The sequence below is a fragment of the Tigriopus californicus genome, chromosome 11 (genome assembly GCF_007210705.1).
Source record: "Tigriopus californicus strain San Diego chromosome 11, Tcal_SD_v2.1, whole genome shotgun sequence".
NCBI lineage: Eukaryota > Metazoa > Arthropoda > Copepoda > Harpacticoida > Harpacticidae > Tigriopus > Tigriopus californicus.
In genome coordinates, this window is record NC_081450.1 from 7,273,870 (window position 1) to 7,295,179 (window position 21,310).

The window sequence follows — 21,310 nt, forward strand, 5'->3', positions numbered from 1 at the left end:
CCGTCCAATTTTCCGCCTTTTTTCACTTGCAGACACGCCTCCAGAGGTGGAAAAAGTCGAAATACAAGAGGCAGAAGCCACAGCCGAACCGGAAACTCAACCCATGGGTAAGAGCGAATGAAGGCTTCATAATTTCCCGGGAACCCCTGATGGCACCACGCCGCTCGGGGGTCTGGGATATCCACTACTTTGGCGTAGGTTCCGATCTGTAATGTATCACGGCTGTCAAAGGCAATTGTTGGCCATAAATCAAGGCATCCATCCTTGGTCTCGTTCCTTGTACCATTATTTCTTCTTCTGCTCTCTCCTGACTCCTCTGACCTAGTACATGACAGCCACCAAATGCTAGCTAACATCACGCAATAGAATCTTCCCAAGTGGACAAGACAATGCCTTAAAACGACCTTCTTGGCTCTTTAAGGCTCATGAAGAAACGTGACTCCACCCAGTTGCAATTCAATACGCTCTTATCAGCTTCAAATGATCTGGCAATGTGCTCGAAATCGACTTTTCCCCCGGTTAATGGATGTTTTCCTTTTCGATCCTGGCCTGTTGCAAGGAAATGATGCCCTCCTAACACTAAGCAGGATCATCCATGTGCATGCGTGCTTGCATGTGTGCGTGATTCTTTGAACATTCCGAAGGCCTACTATTTCCAATGCCATTAGAGTATTCACACGTATGAGATTGTTTTTAGTCATTGAATGAAATCTCTATTGCTCAATAGATTCCAAAGAAAAAATGGAATTATGCTTGATTCACCGAAAAAGCTATGAGTCAATGGCATTGATCAAGTGCAAGTGAAGACACCATTTGTCACTTTTAAAATATCCGGTCTTGAGGACTTCGGGAGACGAATTCTCTTCTTTTTAGATTTTCACTGTAGCTGATGTGTTCTTTGTATGCTCCCAAGATCTGTGTTTAGATCGTTTAGATGTCTTTGAAGTCGCTCTTGCAGTGTCAAACACAGAATACCGGATATATTGCATTACTACAGGATGATCCCACCAAATAATTTCATTTTTCCATCAAGGAATACTTGTCTCACATTTGTGAAATAGGTGTCTCTAATAGAAGCTCAAATTCTCATTTTGATCAAGTGATACTCTATAAATAACAGACACTCCGTGTTAGGTGAACAGTTTATGTTCCATAAAACCCAAGTGAACAACACTCTTTAGGAGTGCGATTTGAAGCCAGAATTTATTCTAAACGTGTTCATGCTCCAAATGTTGAACTGGAGCCAGAATGCGTTAATGGGTCTTTTAGCGATGAGTCACACCCTGGTACGGAAATTTAGGAACACATAGAGGAAGGAAGGGCAAGAAAGAGGTTATTCTGTTCCCGCTTTACGTGCGTAATCAATGGGGAGCTAAAGCGTCCCCGGAGTCGTCTCTCATGTCATTTTGTACGTGGAACTAAAGATAAAAGCTCTTGTGTCATGGAGAAATATGTATTCTTTTATTATGAGCAGCCTGTAAACTTGAGAGCGAACTCGTCATAACCGGTGTTCATCATCCTCTTGTCAAGATGGAAGTTCTTGTTGTTGTTGTTGTTACTCCTACTGCTTCCACTGCCTTGAACAAGTTACAGAAGATACTCACACCCATAATAAAAAAATAGTCGACTGCATGCATACAAAAGTGGTGGGGTGAACTGGCATTGACTTTGGAAATGGAGTATTATTTGGATCAAATTTGGCCCTTGAGCAACGAAACTCGTAAGTTTGCTTTTGGTGGATAACCTACTCATAGACACTACTACCCCCTGACCCCGATTTAGGCCATAAACACCCCCTTCTCGGTTTTGCTCTCCAAGATACGGCTGAGGCTTAAACGAGACTTGTGGCAATCCTTCGATCGGGTTTGGCGAGTTCAATTTTGTCAATGGCCTTAGATTAGCTCTTGGCTTGATGACACTTTGACAGACCCCTTGACCCCCTTCTTCTTCCCCTTCTTCTCTCCATTAAATAGAAAGTGCTTCGTGTGATGGTGGTGGTGATTGTTGTTGTTGTTGTTGTTGTTGTTGTTGTTGCTGTTGTTGTTGTTGCCGTCGTTACTATTTCTGTTGCTGGTCTCATTGCTCGACATGTGTAAGTGGTTATAGGACTGTGGCTGCTTAGAACTTTTAAGGGAAGTGTTAGTTTATCTTCGGCCTTTCATTTTCTTTCTCTTTTGTTATTGCAGGAGCCGAGTCTCAATTCCAATACGAAGACGTGGTCGGAGACCTCGCCTTGGAACAAGCCGATCCAGGGTCCCCACTTACTATTAAGGGTCAAATCACAGGAGTCACAGTTCCAGGATCTCACGCTTTTCGAGTCGTGAACGGATCCCTGGAAAATGGAAACTGTTCCACGATATTTGGGGTGAGTTAGACTCGTCAGTAAGATATGCATTGACAACACTTCAATCTCGACCAGCTTGGAGCTCTGTATATAGGGACAGATTATTAAGATGTGAAAGCTCCGACAGCCAGCAAGTCACATTATTCGTCCCTGTCACAAAAGCTCCCTTTTGAATTTCATTTTTCCTTTCGGGAAACAACGGTGTTTCTGAAAGGCCAAAAGGCAAGACTTTGTGCATAGAAACAATGCAAAAGATCGGAAATATTCCTTGAGCGTCAAGATCAATTATTCACCAAGGGAAACATGGTAGCTTTCAACTTCCAAAGAGAACCGTACGTGCCAACAATACAGAATGAATTAATGTGGATGTATACTCGCCAACTGCAAGTAGCCATTGAATGCTAATTTGCACCTTGACATACTTATCAGGGATCTATTTTTGAAGGGTGATTTACTGATGACGGTTCCTTTGTTGTTCGATAAGTCCCATATGCCATCCATACCAGGGCAATTCGACAAATGCCGGAACTGCAAACTGAGAATAGAATCAAACTCAGAAGCGTGAAGGCTTTCCTTTTCGCAAATTGAGCAAGCAGGTCCAATGCTTCTTTGGGTCCCTTCTCGTTTTATTGCCTTGTCATAAATTTCCTGGAAATGGTCCCTTTCAAAGTTGGTGGCGCTCATCAGGTTCTCTCTTATATATTTACGTAGTTCGTTCCCTCACCCTCCTGTTGGATCGGATCCACTTTGTTGAGTCGATTGGATCCCTAGATTGGGACCATCCGATCAAGACTGGCTAGATTCCCGCTTGTGAAACGACCAAGACGGAATATCATATCTAGGGCAATCAATAGTTCAATATTCATGCCTCTGGTATTGCGCCACGAATGCTTAGCCATGTCAGGCCGTCTAGATTAATCTCGCAAATATCCTTTGATTCGATTGCTTATTGGCTTGCTTACAGGATCCCGAGGGAACAGTGTCCTTCGGACCATTCTCCTCTACTGGCGATGGACCGATCAATGTGGATTTGGACACGTCAGATGTGTCATTGTACGGGGAGGATAGTATTTTGAACCAGATTCTGGTGGTATTCTCCGCAGAAGGCGAAAACGAGGTCCTCATCGGATGTGGACCCATTGTTGAGCCTTCATGGGATCTCACGCTGATCATCATCATTGTCCTGGTGGTGGTGATTGTGCTCTTACTTCTTCTGATCGTTTGCTTGTGCTGCTGTTGTTGTCGCAAAAAGTGAGTGCCAAGAACGTCAAAGACCTTTCTTTGTCCATACTTTATATGAATGCTGCTGGTCTTGGTGGGTGTGTATCTCTTTCGCTCCCTCTTCACCTCTTCACTTTTTTCTCCGGCGAGTGTCTGGCCCGAATTCCATCTACCCAGGGTACATTGTTCTCTCTTTTTCCGCAGGAAAAACAAAAAGAACAAGCTTCCGAATGACGAGACCGATCTTCCCTACTCTAATGGCACCTCCAAGAAACCTCTCTACGACGAGCTATCCATCCCCTTCATTGACGCCAGTCCCGCCCCTACACCCAAAACGGGACGCAGTGTGGAGAGGTTGTCGTTCTTTCATCGCTCTTCCAGTGTTGCCCGATCACGTGGGTCGCTCTCGCGTAAGTCAAGAGTAGGATGACCGACTCCGTTCCAGAAGTTCAGGTGGAGAAGGATGTTCTCCTTCTGACCTCTTAAACGGACCAAGACTTTTGTTCGTTTCCCTCTTAGAGATCTCTCTAGAGCTGCGCATTCAAAGCATTACATTTTGGTTCCACCGCATTTGATCGCTCGTTCAGGGTTATGTTTTTAAGGTTTTGGTTCGCATTTGGTTTGTTTTCATTTGTTTTTCGTTTATTTCTTTTACAGAAGAATCCGTGTAGAATCTTAGAAATCTAGTAGAGCTTCTAGCTTCATGAGTTTCCCCTGGCAGCCACCCCAAGTCCCAAGTCAGAACCAAGTGAGTATCTTTTCGTTTCGTGTACTCTACGTATGTACGTCCTGTACCTGCCACGCCCAAAAACATGTCGTCTTCTGCTCGGAACTGCCTCACTCGAAGCTCGTGCAACCTCGCTTTATGTGACCAATTGCCTTTCTCTGTCTCTCCGTATCACTGTCTTGTGTGGTGCTGTATGTACTACACGCCTACTCCTTGAAATGTTTGTTCCACTCATTCTCTGATTGGAGACGTGGATGTTTCTTTAGGACGTGCATTTGCATACATGACTAATAGATGATCTATTCATGTCCTCACGTGTGTTTGCAGATCCTCCCCTATATCCGCCCCCTCCTCCGCCGGGGGCTTCAACGCACGAGATCAATTGGAAGGGTACGGAGAAGAACGGGCGAAAATATCCGGTCTAACGTGAATTAACAAGAGAGCGAACGAGAGAACCACGAGAAGAAATCCAAGCTTGCCTTCAGTTCAAGAAGAATATGTCAGAGTGTGATACTATTAATAACCGAAATCTCTTTTAACGTATTATGATAAAAGTGACCGTGGGGGGACCCAGCCCGTGCAGTTTTCGAGAAGTGCTTTTCTTGTACATTGAACAGTGTAGCGCTTCAATTTTATTGTTGGATTGGACCAAACAAACGCAACACCCACACACAGAACAGTGTGCCATAGTAACTTTCATCGCAAATTATATACAAGAAGACCATAGCGGCTATCGAATGTGATTGATCTCACATTTATTCTTTCTTTCCCTCTACTTACATGTTTAAACCGTCTTAACCTGGCTTGATTCTTGTAATAAGTTTTTTCTTCCCCCACCCTCAAATTTGCGGATGTTCAAAGTTCATTGAACTAAATTTGTGGTACCTTAATTGAGACCAATGACGCAAGCGCTCTATTTTTCTAACCCATTGGCAAATTTTTGCGGGAAAGTGACTTATCCAATTCGACCCCCCCCCCCCCCAACACCTTTATGCTTGTTATCCCTTGGCTCCTTCTTTTGCTTACTCGTTGTTTCTGAAAGAAGCATAGAATCATTATTGTTGTGGTGTTGCTGCTAATAATAACAATAATAATGATAATGATTTATGATCCTTTCCCTACATCACTACATATTGCCTCAAATTTGAAAATCCAAAAGCTATTGATAGAGATGTCTACTAAACACACACATACATACACGCTAAATCTTTCTTTATTGCATTAGTGCCTTGTTTAGGGGGGAAAATATCACATGTAAGAAAACGATAAATGATAATAAAATATTTCGAGCTGTTTTCTCACAAAGAATGTGATGGACTGCACGATTTTTTTTTAGCGGAAGCAGACATATACGTATATATGAATGTAGGTGTAATCTTACGAGTCTAAACTGAATGAATATTTAATTGAGCTGGGCATAGATTCGATCGATCTGATCCTGGTAAGCTTTTTCAATCTGTTTTCTTCGGATTTTTAAAGAGGCCGTGACCAATCCGGACTCTGGGCTCCAAGGCTCGGAAACGAGAAGTAAGCCTCGGGGCATTTCGAACTTTTGAAGTGAAGTTGAGGCGTGCTTTCGGAGTGATGACAAGACCTGGCTTTTAACCTGAGGATTTTGACAGGCTTCCTCGTGTGTCAATTCGACCTCCGTTTGGATCTTGGACAAATGTACTGCGTCCGGTACGATGATAGCAATGGTCGCAGACTGTGAAGAATCCGCATAAATGCAGATGTTTTCGACCAACGGGTGAACTTTCATTGCTGCTTCTACTTTGCCCAACGACACGTATTCACCCATGGCCAATTTAACCAGATCTTTCTTACGGTCAATAATCTTAAGGTTTCCATTGGGGAGGAGGTGGCCGATGTCACCAGTATAGAACCACTGGGTGCCCTCGGCATCTCGATAAAAGCTTTCAGCTGTCTTATCAGGCAGATCAAAATACCCAACCGAGACTACAGGCCCTCCAATTACTATTTCACCCTTGGGACCTTGCGGGTCTCGGATCGTGTACTCGCCCTCTGACCAATCCACAAGTTTAACTTTGACGCTAGGTAATGGAAACCCAACCGATCCCATGGTCAGGTCCTTCCTTTGCGTGAGCATCACACCACCGACGGTTTCCGTCAAACCGTAACCCTGAGCCACGTGCACATCCAAGCAAGTGCGAATGAACTCGTGGACATCGGGAGAGAGGGGAGCACCACCGCCAATGATCAAGCGGATCTTTCCACCCAAGGACTGTTTCAGTTTGGAAAACACCAATCGGTTCAAGATGGGCGTGCCGAAGCCTCGCTTGAGCCAAGAACAGCGATAGCGATAGAGTTGCATGAATACCGCCTCGAAGACCTTGCCTTTACTTTGCACATTGCCTTGGATGGCCTTGTAGACTCGGTCCAAGATGGTGGGCACGGCTAGCATTACGGTGGGTTTTAGAATTGATGCATCGCCTTTTTGGCCCGATTTGATCATGGTACTTTTATCGGTGAGAGTGTTTGGACCGGAATAGCCAATCTTTATGCCCATAAGGAGGACGACAAACTCATGGGAGAGCTCAAAGATATGAGCTATGGGAAGGAAACCCATGTAGGTCTCATCTGGAGTACGCTGTTCGCCAGCCATATCCAATCCTCTTGAAAGGCTAGCAAATATGGCGGAACTTAAGTTCCGGTGGGTGAGAAGGGCCCCCTTAGGCGTGCCTGTGGAGCCACTAGTATACATGATGACGGCAATGTCATCAGATTTGGGAGCACTTAAGTGGACGTTCCCCGCTTCGCGGCCGAGATCTTGGATCTGTTCCAACGAATAAATGGCCCTGTTTTTAAACTGGACTCCTAGAGGCTGTCGGACTCGAGACGGTATATAGACAATGTTTTCAACATGTGGAAGATCGCCAATCATTCGCTCCAGCTTGGGCATCAGCTCTTGGGCGAGAATCAGGGTCTTGGCTTTGGTTTGATTCAACCCATACTTGACACTCTCCTCACCCAACGTGGTGTACAACGTGGCCAATGGGATCCCAGTCTTGAAACAGCCCAAGGCCGTCATTAACCAATTGGCACTAGTATCGGCGTAAATCAAGGCCTTGTCCTCTTCTTTCGGGTTCATGCCTATCTTGATCAAACCCTTAGCGATATTGGTGGCTTTTTCTTGGACCTGCTCGTACTTGAGCCAAGTGTAATAATCCCCTTGGATGATTTTCTGAAACACTTTGCCATCCGGCTGAACTTCCGACTCCATAGCAAAGGCCTCTCGTGTGCCCAAACAATCCTGGCCGGCATGAAGTTTCACTGAGTAATCAAATAACTTTACCACCGTGTCCAAAGGCTGCTCCAGCGAGGCAATTTGGTCCATCAAGCTGAAGTGTAAGTCAAAGGGCCGAATCTCAACCTCAGAATCACCGTTTCTAACAATCTGTTGAGGATTCTTGTTGACCGGTTCCTCTTCATCTTGTTTCTGTCTATCATGCAAATTCCATTTCCGGTAGATCAGTCCGTAGATGGGAAATGTCAAGACATCCCACATGAAGAGCCAAGATTTCAATAGGAACACCACCAGCGACGACTGTGCCATGTTGTGTACCTCTAAGCACGAATTTTCGATCTGCTTCAGGGCTCGTGGAACGACCGACTGACTGGCTGTGATGAGTCTTGTTGAAATTGGATGTGTGATTTCGCCGATGATCTGATGATATGAGCGCCTCGTACAATATGTTCTATTTACTCTTTCTTGGCCTCTAGCGCTGCATACACGCCCTACAGGAGCACGCTCGAGGATACTCGGACAACTACCTAACAGTGCTACGCTGAGTGAGTAGTAGGTGAAGACGACTGACTGCCAGTCAAGCCTGAGGCATTGGATGCAAGCTGTATATGGATTATCGTCGAACCTTGCGTCTCTCTCAACGATGCCAGACACGGAGAGGGCCTTGCTTCTCTGAAAGACGGCGGAGAACTCACTCGAAGGTTTCAAACGAAGTGGCTTCAATTTAGTCGGGCCATAGAATGCGAAGGCCAGTTCCTTTAAGATAGGTGTGGCTGAGGAGAGAATTGCACACACAGAAGATGTGGCGCCAATGTGCCAAACCTGACCACTAACCTGTTACAGGTCTGTCGAATTTTCTCGCTTCATCAACGATTGATTGCTTGAAATCCTTCCTGGAAAGCCACTCAAAAGAAAAGGTCAAAGCCCAAAGCCCGATGTTAGCAAGTCCAGAGTTCCATTCAACGCAGTGCTCAAACGCTAACGACAAAAAACGAGGCTGAACTTGAATTATTGAAACGCGGGATATCACCTTTAGAGTGGTATTGGCCAGGACAGGAAGTCTCGGCGTCCATCAGCAGCCTTGGCCCTGGCTCAGCCTTGGACTTGGTTCTGGGTTGGAGGGCACACTTGCTGGCTGGCCTCTGGTTCGCGGGAAAAACCTTTCTGTTCCAGCTAGCTAACGACACCGTACTCTCCGACTACTCACTACTCGTGGGTCTACCTACGCCCCAGTTTTGGACGAAAAGAGCCACACAGAGGGGGGAGGGAGGAGGAATGGGAGAAGGAGGGAGAAGGAGGGAGAGCCAAACCAAGACCCACATCCATCTGCATCTGGCCATCTCCTACATCCCTGTACGACGAATGTCTACATGGCTTGTTCCCACACTGATATTCCCCACTCTTATGGGCAGTGTCTGTGGAAAATGGAAACAGAAAAGCGCCAAAGAAAAAATATTGTACCATTTTAGCTTAAGATTCACATTAAAATGGGTAAGTCAACGTGCTTTGTATAAATGATTACAATGCCAGCGATTTCTTGGAAACAAGCTTCAAGAGTAAGGGTTTGTTCGCATTTTTTTCGAGGGACTAAATACGTCAAATTAGATATTCGTCGTAAATGAGTAGGTTAAAAGTGCAAGAATCGTCAGGAAATCATCATTCACAATCTTTAAGCGCAAAACTAGGGCGGAAAAACGCAAGATATGGAGGCTCTGCCGGGACCAACGAGACAAGGATGGAGAACGCCCCCTTGGCAGATGTCTGTAACACCCACAAAAGCCCAAACTGCTTTTGAATCATGAGGAAAGAGTGCAAAGAACGAGTTGGTACTTGGAATCTAACAACATAATGATTAATTATTAATTTTTTTCATTTAGTAAGAGACTCATCTTCGAAAATACATCGTCGAATATTGATGAGACCTCTCAATATTGATTGGGGAGTGTGAAAGTGGGAATAGAGAAAGATAGTCATCATTGCCAATCAAGAACCATATATATTATTGTTTTAGAACTGAAAGGTTTTTTATTTCAACTTTGATGCACCCCCAGACAATTCCAGATCTTCTTACTGTACATAGCTTGGCCGCAACCACTTATCTGGGCGTCAGAAAATGATTGGATAAAATTATCATCATATTGCAACTAACTCTATTTAGTCTCTAACTCTACTAAAGGAAAACATAAAGATTCTGGCATCGATTTGATGTGCCATTCATGATGTTCGTTGTGGCAGATATCTTAAAACCATATCTCCTTAAATTCAACCCATAATAGCCAAACCCGTGAATAGTAATTTTTCGTACAATTATGAGTGGTGTAAGTTATCACTTATCACTATTTGCATAAGCATGTAGATCCAAAATGGCTCGAATCCATCCCAATAGCTTTGTGGTTATATTTTTTTCACTATATGTCAAGATCCGAACAACGCGTTCTTTTTTGGATGGTTAGTAAAATACTCGTTGCTGACAGAGTCATTCTTCAGGCCATTGGAGAGATGGCGCGTACCGACATCTCCGGTCCGTTCTCCTCCGGTCCGTGGTCCACATCCCATGGTACGTACGCCTACACACGTACACGAGGTGGTCGGTCTGCTGTTGAGGAACCGGGAAGGTATGGATAACGAAGGACGCAAGAAGACTCTCAAGGGAGACGAAATGGGAAAAAGACCACACTCGAGAGTCCTAAGCAACTTTGTTATGGTTTAGCCACGGACTTCTAGAGCTTTGAACTTACAACAAAATGGACATTTTGTATCGCCTGATCCTTGCATGTCATCAAAAATTAGCATTTGATAAGAGCAAAAGATCTGACCAAACGAATTGACTTGGTCAGTTTTGGGCTCATCATCTGCTGTAGGGAGCTCAAAGGAGATAGTCAAGGTTATTTCGTAATGACTACATAAATAATGAATCTTCCTCTTTCAACAATATAGCTTAGGTACGAAGCACTTTACGGTTGAATGGCAAAGAGTGACTTGCCTTTTATGGTAACGACCTAAATTTACCATTTTAAGATCATGATATGGAAAGGGCTCAGATTTGCTCTGACTAGAAGCAATCTGATTTGATTTGTGGAGAAGCCCGTTCACAGTCCATATTCTAGAAGTCTGTGGTGTAGCCCATTACCAAATGCAAACAAGCTGCAAGATGAAAATTGTCGCCTTGACAATACAAGATGGTATTCTTTCGAGACTGGGATGTAGATTTACACCATACAATTGCATGTTCAATGTATGTTCCACCTAATGACAATGTGTTTCAAATGGATATTTCCAATCATGATCCGGTGTCATGAATCATGACATATTTTTTGTAATTCGTAAGACCTCTGTCCTCTCTTTGGTGTGGTGATAATGTATCGTTTCATCATAGTACATACGTCAAATATGAATGAATTAAGAGATGATTTTCCCTGAATTCCTTGCCAGGTGGCCATACCCAGAGGCCATTGAACTAGTTCTATTCAAACACCTAGGTTGGAATATGTCCTGATTGTCGCATTTATTCAGTCTTTGGGTGGTTCAATAACAGTCATTTCATTGATTCCCAAACAGAGCAGCACTAGCATGACGAAAATCATGGGTCAACGTTGCTCAATACACATTATGTATAGTATTCTGTTGAGTGGATCCAAACGTAATAACGGGACAAAACGTTTTTTCTTTTTCTTTGGAGAGTATTCCTCTTGCAGCTGTGGGCTTCCCCTCTTCATTGGGTTATAGACAAGTTATTGTACAGCAAAAGATGGAATCACAGGCCACATCCTTTTCCACACGCCCGAGAACTCCTATTAAAGTTTTTAGAGTTGCCGTGTTCCTGGCCAACAAGTATTCAACTCACAACATTCATACCTTCAGAATGTCTGCAAAATCTGAATGTAAATAATTATCGAGGGAGGGGCATGACTTTGTTTGGTTAGTCCACTTCCCGATTGTTTCTGTTTATCGTTGACCTCGGGCTGCGATGTACTAATGCGTACGATAGTTGGAGGTAAAGATTTAGTTGGAGAGAGAACGCATTCGTGCCTTAACCCGGGAGCTCGTAGGTCGACATTTTCGTCAATATGCTTCTCATGCAAATCAGCTATTTAGCTTAAAGGACCTCAGTTAGGGTTCTCAACTCGAGCAAAAAAAAGGTGCTCCCGAGCAATCAAAGATCAAGCACGGGTCTTGAAGCAAAGGCAGGGTCACGTTTTGACACTCGGTTAAGCATATTTGATTTCTACTTTTGTACCCTCTTTGCTAAAGATGGGAGCTCTAGCCAAGGTCCTTTAAGCTAAAAGGCTGCCTCTCCGGTTCAGTACACAGGAGTTAAAGGGTTAAGATTTTTGTATCACGAGGGAAGTCTTTGGAATAAAGCTTCAAATCACTTCTTGGCATTAATAAGTCGGGTAATGACCGATAGTAAATTATGGTGTTAGCATTTCTATCGACATGCAAACTTATACTAATTGCACAAGTGTCATTCTGCACAATATCATCAAATTTCCACTGAGTGCATATTGAAAGCCGAGGCCGCAAGCCCGAACCAAAAAACTCCAGAATTGCTATTGAGATGACTCTTTTATGACCTTTCTCATTTTGTGGTACGAATGTCCTCACAGTGTGGTTTTTGCTTGGTGAATAGCAATATTTGTCTATATTTTTGCTATCATGCGGTGTATTTAAAGCACGGACAACCCCATGGCTCAAAGGAGTCTCTTTTATGGGTGTAGCTGGACTAAATTGTCTCAATGAAATCGAATTAGCAATTTCCTTTGCCCTCTGCATCTGGCTGCCCCATATTCCCTCTCATCTCAATTCTCATTTCAATTTTAAGTGATGAGCGAGTCTGTCACAGTCGAGAGAATCCAAATGGTGAGTATGCTATTTTTTGGTTCAGTCAGTATCAAAGGCATCGGCTTTAAAACCAAGACACCAAACTGTTGCAATGTTCGTTAGGCCTGCTTTAGCCATGGGATGCTTTAACTTACACCAGCAGACAAAGCTCTCGGTTTAAATTTGGCACCCGCTTCTGTGACGTCTGTCAGCGCTGATGTCCTGGAAAGCCTGTGCCTAATGATATCATTTTTTAAGCAATGACATTAATTTCTATGAGAGTGTTTGATCTGGAAATTTATTCATCGTGAAGATTAGATAGTCAAATTGCCATGAAAGGCCAAAAGATTAACAACATGACGGTGTTTTTTACATTAATTTGATTGTAAAAAATAGCGAAGTCTTGAATTTCCCTTTAGATCTGTCATTTGGAGGATAATGTATCCACCTCAAAGAACAAATTAAGTTTTTTGACCATAGGCATTGCTGGCCTTCTTAACATGAATATCAAAGTCAGAGGCTAATGGTTCGATGATTTTTGGTAAGTTTATTAGTCCATGATGTTTTTCCGTTGTTTTTAACTTATAAGGAGAACAAATGATATTTGTCTAATATTTGGCCAAACTATGGAAACTTTCACATTAAATGGCATTGCTTATAGCACTTTTTATGTTACATTTGAAAAATGGTTTGGGCTTTCTTAATGGAATGCAAAGATTCGTGGATTTGTTAGAGTAATTAATATTTGAACTCTTTCATTTGTCAATACTAATGACATAACATTTTTGAGCATTTAATGGGGGAAAAAATCAACATTTAGGTTGAATTAATGTAAGTAACTGAATTTGTCTGATCACTCCATACAGACATGAAGCTTAGCTTTTACAGACAGTTTGAGATTGACTAAGTTTGCCCCTAAAATCTCTGAACACTATGACTTTTAAGATATAAAGATAAAATATAAGGATAAAAAAAATAACTTTTTAAGACAAGAAAAATGCAACGAAAAGTCTTAGCATTTAAGCAAACCCTAAACCCTAAATCAGAATTCATAACCACCGTGTAGAGCTTTCGTCTTCATTTATGCATGTCATTGGTGGCCGAAAAGTTGTGCCCGACCCTGTAGAATTCGCTTATTCATTTGTACTCCAAGCATTTGAGGTAGAATTCATTTTGCTTCTCTAAAAGAACTGTCAGTTAGTCCACCTGTTTTGACAGGACATGTTCTTCTCTGAAATAAAAACATGTCGACTGACATTGAGTTTGAAGGCGATTGATGAACTTATCCTGGCGAGCCTTTAAGTCTACGTTTGAGTTGAAGTTGGGCTTGAAATCCTACCTTTTATGAATGGAATCAATAACCCACGAAAGGCCATTGGTCGTTGGTGTTGAATTAAATCAATCTGCGTTGGGAAGTTTATACCGATGGCCTGGTTAAAAAACTCGGCGACATCAGTTAGCCAATCATACAAGGGTCAAAGTTCGTCAGCTCTCTCTCGGTCACGTCATCTTGTAACGGGCAACAGGCGATCGCGTGTAGCATGATCATTGATCACCTCATTCAATATAAGTTTAGATCCTTATCGCCTCATGACAAGAATGGACAACGATTATCAAGACAAAAAGGTTTCAAGTTCTTTTACTCTTGATCTTCGAAGAGAAACAACGAGTTTAATTTCGAGTGCACTCGTACTTCAAAAAATCGAATTGTAGAGCCAGAAAAAAATACTGAGATCAACATGACCAATTAGAGGGGTTGCATTATTTCTAAAATTCAGATTTAAAAGTCGAGGAATATGTTTGTGCTCATTAAAATCAATTTTTATTTCAATAATGCCACTTATACATCGTTACCATTCAAAGAGAATCGCAGGAACAGCAGGAACATTTAATTGGCCAAGTTAGCTTGACTCATCGTAGTATTTCTCTAAGTCTTGTGTCCGCCACATCTGGCCATGTATTTTGTTTGCCAAATTCAGTAAAAAGGCCAAGGACGACATTTTGGATAAAGAAATTAAACCCCACTCGATCACAAGGTCATGTAGAGAGAAAGGCATTAATTACACACATTAACATGGGAAACAAACAGGGAACGGAGAAGCGGTTCAAACTCGGGTAGTACTCGTATCCATGATTTCTATTCCGTTGTCATCCGCACTGGAGGATCGAGGGTCCTCTCTTCTTCAACGGATAATTTCCCACGTTTCTTTTGTCGGTCCTGGTCAGGTTTGACTCGGTTATCTTTGCCGTGGCGCCATTTGAACGATACTCTAGAACAAATACAATCAGTCATTACTATATAGAACAGTGCATAGTACATAGTGGAGCACTTAAGTAAATTGTTTACTAGTAAGCAAGAGGAGTCCATGAGCACATGCAATATTTGACTAGCCATCGGTGAAACGTTCAGAAACACTTTCCGTTCATGAAAGCCCGTTTCCAGGGTATCTCTTGCGTAGACCTCATTAATGCTAGTGAAGCCAAACGCCGATGTTGTAAATTTTCATTTATAGCTCTCTATCCAGGAAAATTATTTTTCCTGGCACTAGTGAACAGAGAGTATATTTCATTGGCCATAATTGGCTTTTTTTCTACGGTTTGAAATCCTCTCATCACAAACAAGACTGCGCATTCAATGGCCGGCACTCTCTTTACTATACTTGGACTTACCATCGGTTTTCACAAAGTAAGCATGGTCAACACTTCTAACTCGTTTGCATTTTCAGTCTCTTGTTATTAAAGGGAAGCTCCGGCAAGCCCTAGCTTTTTTTTTGACTCGATAGCATGAAAATGCGACCTTGCGAAAGATTTCTTCAAATCTCTTTTTCTTTGCTTCATGCAAAGAAAGTAACTGTCATTGGGTTAATAGCTATTCTGGAGATGATCGCGGCAAAAGGACGTCAAATCTCGCACTGGCTGTATTTGCTTGAGTCGACCTCCAACGACAGTGTTCCAGTCTATTTTGGAAAATCTAACTGGTTTTCAGGAGACAGACATTGTTCTGTTTAGAATCGGTCAATGCCAGAGAAAGTATGACTCTGGGCGATTCAAGTCAAATTGAGAGCACTGAGGTATATGTTACATGCCTCTCCGTTGGTTGTCTTTGCATGCAAGTCGCAATACACTACCAGATGAGGTTAGTCTTTTTGTTATTTTATAATAAGTTAAAGAAGAAAAAAGCAACCCTCGTATCTTCACCCCATGTCATATGAGCTTACCGATTTCCACGCAAGTCCAATTGATCGCCTTGCCAGGTGATGCTGTGGATTTGCTGGGCAAACACGGCATGAAGTACACTTCGCAAAAGATTGTGAGTGTGTCCCAATAAGAAGAGAAACACCGATACCACCAATGGCGTGTCAATGATGTTCCATTTGTCTAATAAGCGTTCCATCAGACTCGGTCCCCACATCAAAACGCACGCGGCTAAAGTCAGCCATTGATGGTGTGCTATCACCTAGGAAAAAATGAAGTCACTTCTTTCTTTAGGTGTTGACGTTCATTCATTCAATAAGTTTCTCGTCATATGGTTTGAACGGAACAAAATGGTATCAAGTTATCCAACCTGTCTCAATGGTGTTGACTTACTTCATAGGTGGTATTGACGACGGCGGCTTGGATGAAAACATTCAAGGACGTGGTGATCAGGACCGGGGTGGCAAAGCACAACAGGAACAACAGGATCAAGTAGTACATGATGAATGGACGCGAGCTGACCTTGCATTGGATCCCTTGGTTTCATTTTTACTTAACCCACCCAAATAGGGATGAGGATGTAAAAAGGCTCCTCTGTCAAGGCATTAAAGAAGAGCCGGATATCTTCCGTGGAACATGGTTCCATGATTTTTACCAACCGCATAAATTGTGGGAGAGAATCTCCGTCACGTTTGAATCGAAACACGCATTCCACTTTGGGAATGGGCAAATCTGGAGTGATGGGTCGGGCTGTGAGGAGCTCATAGTCTTCAAGCTTGAAGCTGTCATTAAAATTGGCTGATAGAGTGGTCAGATCTGACCCATTGCTGCCCAGATCATAATCCAAGTCTTCCAGGGCAAAATCTGGCGCGGCACGGGTCACGTCCGCCTCCAGATCAACTTCTTCAAATTCCTCGACTTGGACCTTCTTCTTTGATTGCTCTTGGGCTTTTTTTTTTTATTTTTTTTTCCTTTTGTTTTTTCTTTTTTTTTTTTTTTTATCTTTTCATTTCCTTTCTTGTTTATTTTTTTTTTATACTTTTTCTTCCTTTTTTTTTTTTTTCTTAATTATATTTATTTTTTTTATGGCGGACTTCCTTTGGTCTTTTCATGTGAGCGTCCAGGAAAAGGTCCATATCCACATGTCAATGTAGTATTGAGCTGATCATCAGCATTGCCCCGAATTTGTTGTGAGATCCACCGTGTATTCCCTTGTGCGCAGATTGACGAATGTTATCCAAGTCGTTTTCATTCAGGTCCTTCTCTGAGATTTGCGCCAAAAGAATGACGAGGAAACAAATGGCTGGAATACGGAGGAGATCAAAGCAAAAGAAGAACTATTTTCATCATCGGATCGCATTGAGAAACCGAGAATGGCGTACCTAAAGTCCAGGAGGCGAAGAACCAGGCGATGCTAAATCGCTTGGTCAGTCTCCTTCGATCACGATAGAGCGCGAAGGTTTGGAACCGCTCGATGGCCATGCCCAGAATCGAGAAGAAACTCGTGGTCATGGGAACGATGAACAGACCGTAGACGAGCTTATATTGATAGCAGGGCGTGTCATAATCCGGTAAAAGATACAAAATCCCATCCAATAATAAACCCAAAGACATTAGGGCACTGCAAAGAGTAAACAGGCAGCCGAAAAATAAACAAACATGAAATCGAGCTATATAGGTGCCTGCTTGATAATACACAGTACAAATAGTTTAGTCTTAAAATGCTTGATCATGAGCTTTTGTTGAAGTATACTCCTTTAAAGAAAGGTTGAATGATTTACTAGAGCCAATTTGAATAGAGACTGTTCATTTTGGATGAATATACGCAGCGATGTTAATTGCAGAGTGCGTACTCATAAATCTATTCAAGAGTTGATAATATGGAAATAACCAAGAAACTACGTTAACAAAATCATCTATTCATTATGCCAGAACTCCATATTTTTCAGATGAAAGTTTCTCTCTCTCAAATAGGCTGAGAAGCACATGAAGAACAGATGAAGGTACTCGTAAGTGTAACGATTAAGAACATCTGTAAACAAGGAGCTGACTCATTGAAGTTGCTTATCGCAACTGCTTTTGTGGAACATCCCTTCTCATATTGCTAGCCTTGTCTTATCTCGTTCATTTTTTCTAAAATAGTAGTACAACAAGAGCTCCCAGCTCTGTCTCTTGTTTCTGTGAGAACAGCTTCAATTTTCTAGGACAGAACCCTCATGGCAAAAGAGCAAGGTTTTTAATTGTAGATCAAGATCCAAATCCTTTAATGCTTATATTGTAGTTTTGACCTTAAAAACGCCCACCTAGCCACTGTATCCGAATATGAAATGAATCCGTGAGCCTCGGGTTGGTTGACGAACTTTGTGACCAGTATGATGGTGGTGATGACACTGGCCACAAAGCTCACCGACCCAATGACGATGTACAGGTGAGCCAAGGACATGGCCACAAGACTGAACAGGAGAAGGAACAAGGGCAGGATGAATACCCCAATCCCGATCACCAAATGTAAGGTCACCATGCCCATGGTTGTGAATGCTTTGAGTTCCTGGCAACGAGTGATGCTTTTTCGTTACCTTTCTAGCTGATTAATACACGTTGTTTCTGGTTGTCAGAGGTGGGCACTTATAAATAAATATCTCAATCTATTTCCAGTATACATTTTGCCTATGATGTTTTCAAAACGTCCCAGGTACTAAAGATGGAATTGCCATCGACCGACCGTTGGCAGATAGGAAAATGTCAAAATAAGTGGTAGGATCAAAATAGTCAATCTCTTAGTTTTCGGGCGAATTTGCAGCTTCGCTAACCGTGAGTGCTCAAGTTTTTGGCCAATATATAACCAACCTTAATTTTGTCGGTGCTTAAGGCATGTAAATATGCTTGAAAATATATCGTACAAATGAAAAAGAAAAATAGAAGAAAAAAGTTCATCAAAGATTTATAATCTAAAAAGACTTGCCCACCTATGATTATGTTACAAGTCAAGTCACGCCTAAATATGCACTAACAGCGACTCCAACATATTGGTGGGATCTATTGAGATGTCTGATGTGATTCACTGTATTTGGGAACAAGATGCGGGTAGAAAGGCAATGAACTCGACTGTCTTGTTTTTTAGTTCACTACATTTTAGCGGATGGATCAATGACAACAACGACCTCCGCTGGTGTTCGATGATCAAACTCGGATTGGCTCTTCTGAAGCGCCTCCTTGATATCGACAATGGCCACAAACGAGGAGATGGCAAACCCAAGAACCAACCAGAGTGCTATGAGTAGATGAAAAAAGTCCAGCATGGCAATATTAGCCAGTTCTAATCGAAGACAAACTAAAACACCCACGAGAACATTTAAGACACACCAAGAAGTAAAAACCCAAGACGCACTCATTCGAGGAGATGAAATATTCTGCATCAGAGAACCAAAGACAAACTGACATGATGCCAAAAATTTCGTCTGGCTGAATCCATTTCAATCCCATGAAAATAAACAAAGCTGCTTCTTATGACAGCTACTGGATGTACGTAGATGAATTGACATCACTCTGTCTTTGGAGGAGGAAATGGCGATATGGCATCATAGACTAGACATTTTTTTTATAAATTTCCCACCATCAGGCGTCAGGGGTGGCCAATTTTTCAAGATGCAACACAATGTCGTTCATCAACCCATCCCTACTACAAATTTCCTTGAAGCAAAAATAATTGTAAAATTATAAACCAGCCAATCAGAATTCGTTGAGCCCACAGACATGCTTTATGTACCTTCCATACGGTGTACCTGCCCTCTTTCTCACATCACTTTTTTTCGTTTATCGATTCCATGATTTACTTTCATTTGATCAAAGAAATTAACAATTTCCGTTTCAGGTGTTTTTTATTACGCACAGGCTGAAAAATGTTAGGGTATGGTAAATCTTTAAAAAAAAAAATCCATACATCAACTTCAATGTTGTCCAAAAGGCTTTTCAATCATTTTTTTGGTATTTTCTATATGCCCATTTGTCTTCGTTCTAAGTCAAGGAATCAAGGCCCTATTTGGTGGCAATATTTTTGCCAAACTTGATGAAACGCCAGTATACCACCTTCAATAATCGGGTGATTACAGAGTTGGCCAACCCATTGGCTAAAACTACCTTGAGAGCGGGAAGTAAGGGCTAGGTCAGATGCCAAAAAATCCTGTATGACCAACGTGGCCGTCAATACGAAGGAATGAGAACTGCAGCAGAATTTGGCACAACATTCCGTCATCCATAAAGAAAGAGAAAGAGATGGAAAGAGAGAGAGAGAGGGTAATAGTTCTTACTTACCCATCGTTTTCATTCCGTAGGTTCTTCAAGCGTCTACAGAACATTAGAAATGGGACACAAGCCAACAAAGATCCAAATGGGACAATTCTAGGTTTTCGGAAATTCCCCGAAACTTTTATTTTGTAAGTCTGGAAGGCTTGACTTACTACCCATCATTGCTTGATAATGAATGGAAGCCTGTCTGTCTCTCGCTTGTTTCATTTAGAGGCTCGCTTTTTCCTGAATGATGAACTACAAGTAGTTAGTGATCAAACTAATAGATGGCGCAAAAACACAAGGCCTTGGCGCTTGGAAACATGACACCAGACGAGGATGCCCTCTAGCAATGCGTGTCGCCAGCTCAAGCTTCAACACAATCCTCAAAATCATCCCATTTTTCTCATCGTTTAACCCAACCTTTTTAAAGATGAGTATCGCTACATTTGTTAAAGAGACTCCATAAAAATTGAGATCCCTGCCAAAGGAAGATGGCCTTAAGGGACCAATGGGAAGGGGGATGGGCGTGGAGGACCCCTCGTTACGCATCTGTCCAATGCATTGAGAGTACGTGCGAAGGTTGGAATGGCCTCGTAGCGGTGGTGGTGCTGGTGGTGGCGATGTTGCCAAAGCCCATAAAGGTCAATGATGCAAGGCTTGATAATATGAGCCCACGTGTCCTCCTCTCTGGAGCAAAGCACAAACTACGAACCCTTGCTTTGGGTCCATCCAACCATCCATCCATCTATCCATCCAGTATGCCTTGTTGGTCTTAGGCGACCATTGATGGGGTCAGGCGGGTCAGGGCAATACATTGGCAGTTCATTCGTTCATTCGGCCTTTCGAGTTGTCATCGATGCAAGTCACTTTGATTGCACTTTATATGGGGTGCAAACACCACAAATCGACAATTTCCTTGACAGATCGATCCAATGAAAAGGATGGGAGCCCGTGTGATGGACTATGGTTGGGGTTTGATGGAATTGATCTGGTATCATTTATGGTCGAGCACTCGCAACTCATGAAATGGATGAAATGAATTTTTCATAGCCTCGCACCAATATCATGTTCATCCTCATACTCATTACTATTACCATTACTATTGTTATTATCATCACTGTTATTGTTGTTGATGCGCTGATCATCTAAAGGGAGGGCCATTTTTGAGACATTCAATTTGGTCTTCATCTTGAAGAATACCTATAACGTTTACCGACCCATTTAATTTCTTTTTCGTCAGCAATACTCATTTCAACCTCATAGTCCATCAACAAAGCACATTTCTTCTAATCTTGCAAATGTTTCGCTAGAAGATCCCTTGGATGACAGCCATTACGAACACTTGACTCCTCGTTTTGTATACTGTGCTCAATGTGTCTTTTTTGTTACAGTATGGTTTTTGCTCTTTTGGCTCCCTTTTTTCACCCTAGGGTAGACTAATGCAGGGGAA

At 42.4% G+C, this 21,310-nt stretch overlaps 4 protein-coding genes across 5 annotated transcripts in view; 1 reads left to right on the forward strand and 3 right to left on the reverse strand.

Moving 5' to 3' along the window:
* The window catches only part of LOC131890906 (uncharacterized), a 24,431-nt gene extending 18,831 nt beyond the window's left edge, over positions 1–5,600 (forward strand). The window contains exons 4-9 of one of the 2 annotated variants that reach the window (XR_009374352.1): positions 33–107; positions 2,187–2,365; positions 3,309–3,595; positions 3,770–3,975; positions 4,223–4,313; positions 4,620–5,600. Coding sequence is in view for 1 of the 2 variants with exons in the window: in XM_059240355.1 (XP_059096338.1) it covers positions 33–107; positions 2,187–2,365; positions 3,309–3,595; positions 3,770–3,975; positions 4,620–4,717 (845 nt within the window). In the remaining variant the exon portion in view is untranslated. The remainder of the gene's footprint in view (positions 1–32; positions 108–2,186; positions 2,366–3,308; positions 3,596–3,769; positions 3,976–4,222; positions 4,314–4,619) is intronic. The other variant, XM_059240355.1, reaches the window with a different exon arrangement.
* On the reverse strand, positions 5,488–8,589 carry LOC131890905 (long-chain-fatty-acid--CoA ligase 4-like). The gene has a single exon (XM_059240353.1). The coding sequence runs from the start codon at positions 7,864–7,866 to the stop codon at positions 5,695–5,697; it is 2,172 nt and encodes a 723-aa protein (XP_059096336.1). The 5' UTR covers positions 7,867–8,589; the 3' UTR covers positions 5,488–5,694.
* Positions 8,590–14,186: 5,597 nt separating this feature from the next.
* LOC131890327 (uncharacterized) lies at positions 14,187–16,101 on the reverse strand. The gene is made up of 3 exons (XM_059239655.1): positions 15,967–16,101; positions 15,597–15,835; positions 14,187–14,648 (listed from the first exon to the last, which is right to left on the reverse strand). The coding sequence occupies exons 1-3, from the start codon at positions 16,072–16,074 to the stop codon at positions 14,516–14,518; spliced, it is 480 nt and encodes a 159-aa protein (XP_059095638.1). The 5' UTR covers positions 16,075–16,101; the 3' UTR covers positions 14,187–14,515.
* Positions 16,102–16,710: 609 nt separating this feature from the next.
* On the reverse strand, positions 16,711–20,054 carry LOC131890487 (uncharacterized). The gene is made up of 3 exons (XM_059239835.1): positions 19,885–20,054; positions 16,956–17,194; positions 16,711–16,876 (listed from the first exon to the last, which is right to left on the reverse strand). The coding sequence occupies exons 1-3, from the start codon at positions 19,926–19,928 to the stop codon at positions 16,719–16,721; spliced, it is 441 nt and encodes a 146-aa protein (XP_059095818.1). The 5' UTR covers positions 19,929–20,054; the 3' UTR covers positions 16,711–16,718.
* Positions 20,055–21,310: the final 1,256 nt, after the last annotated feature.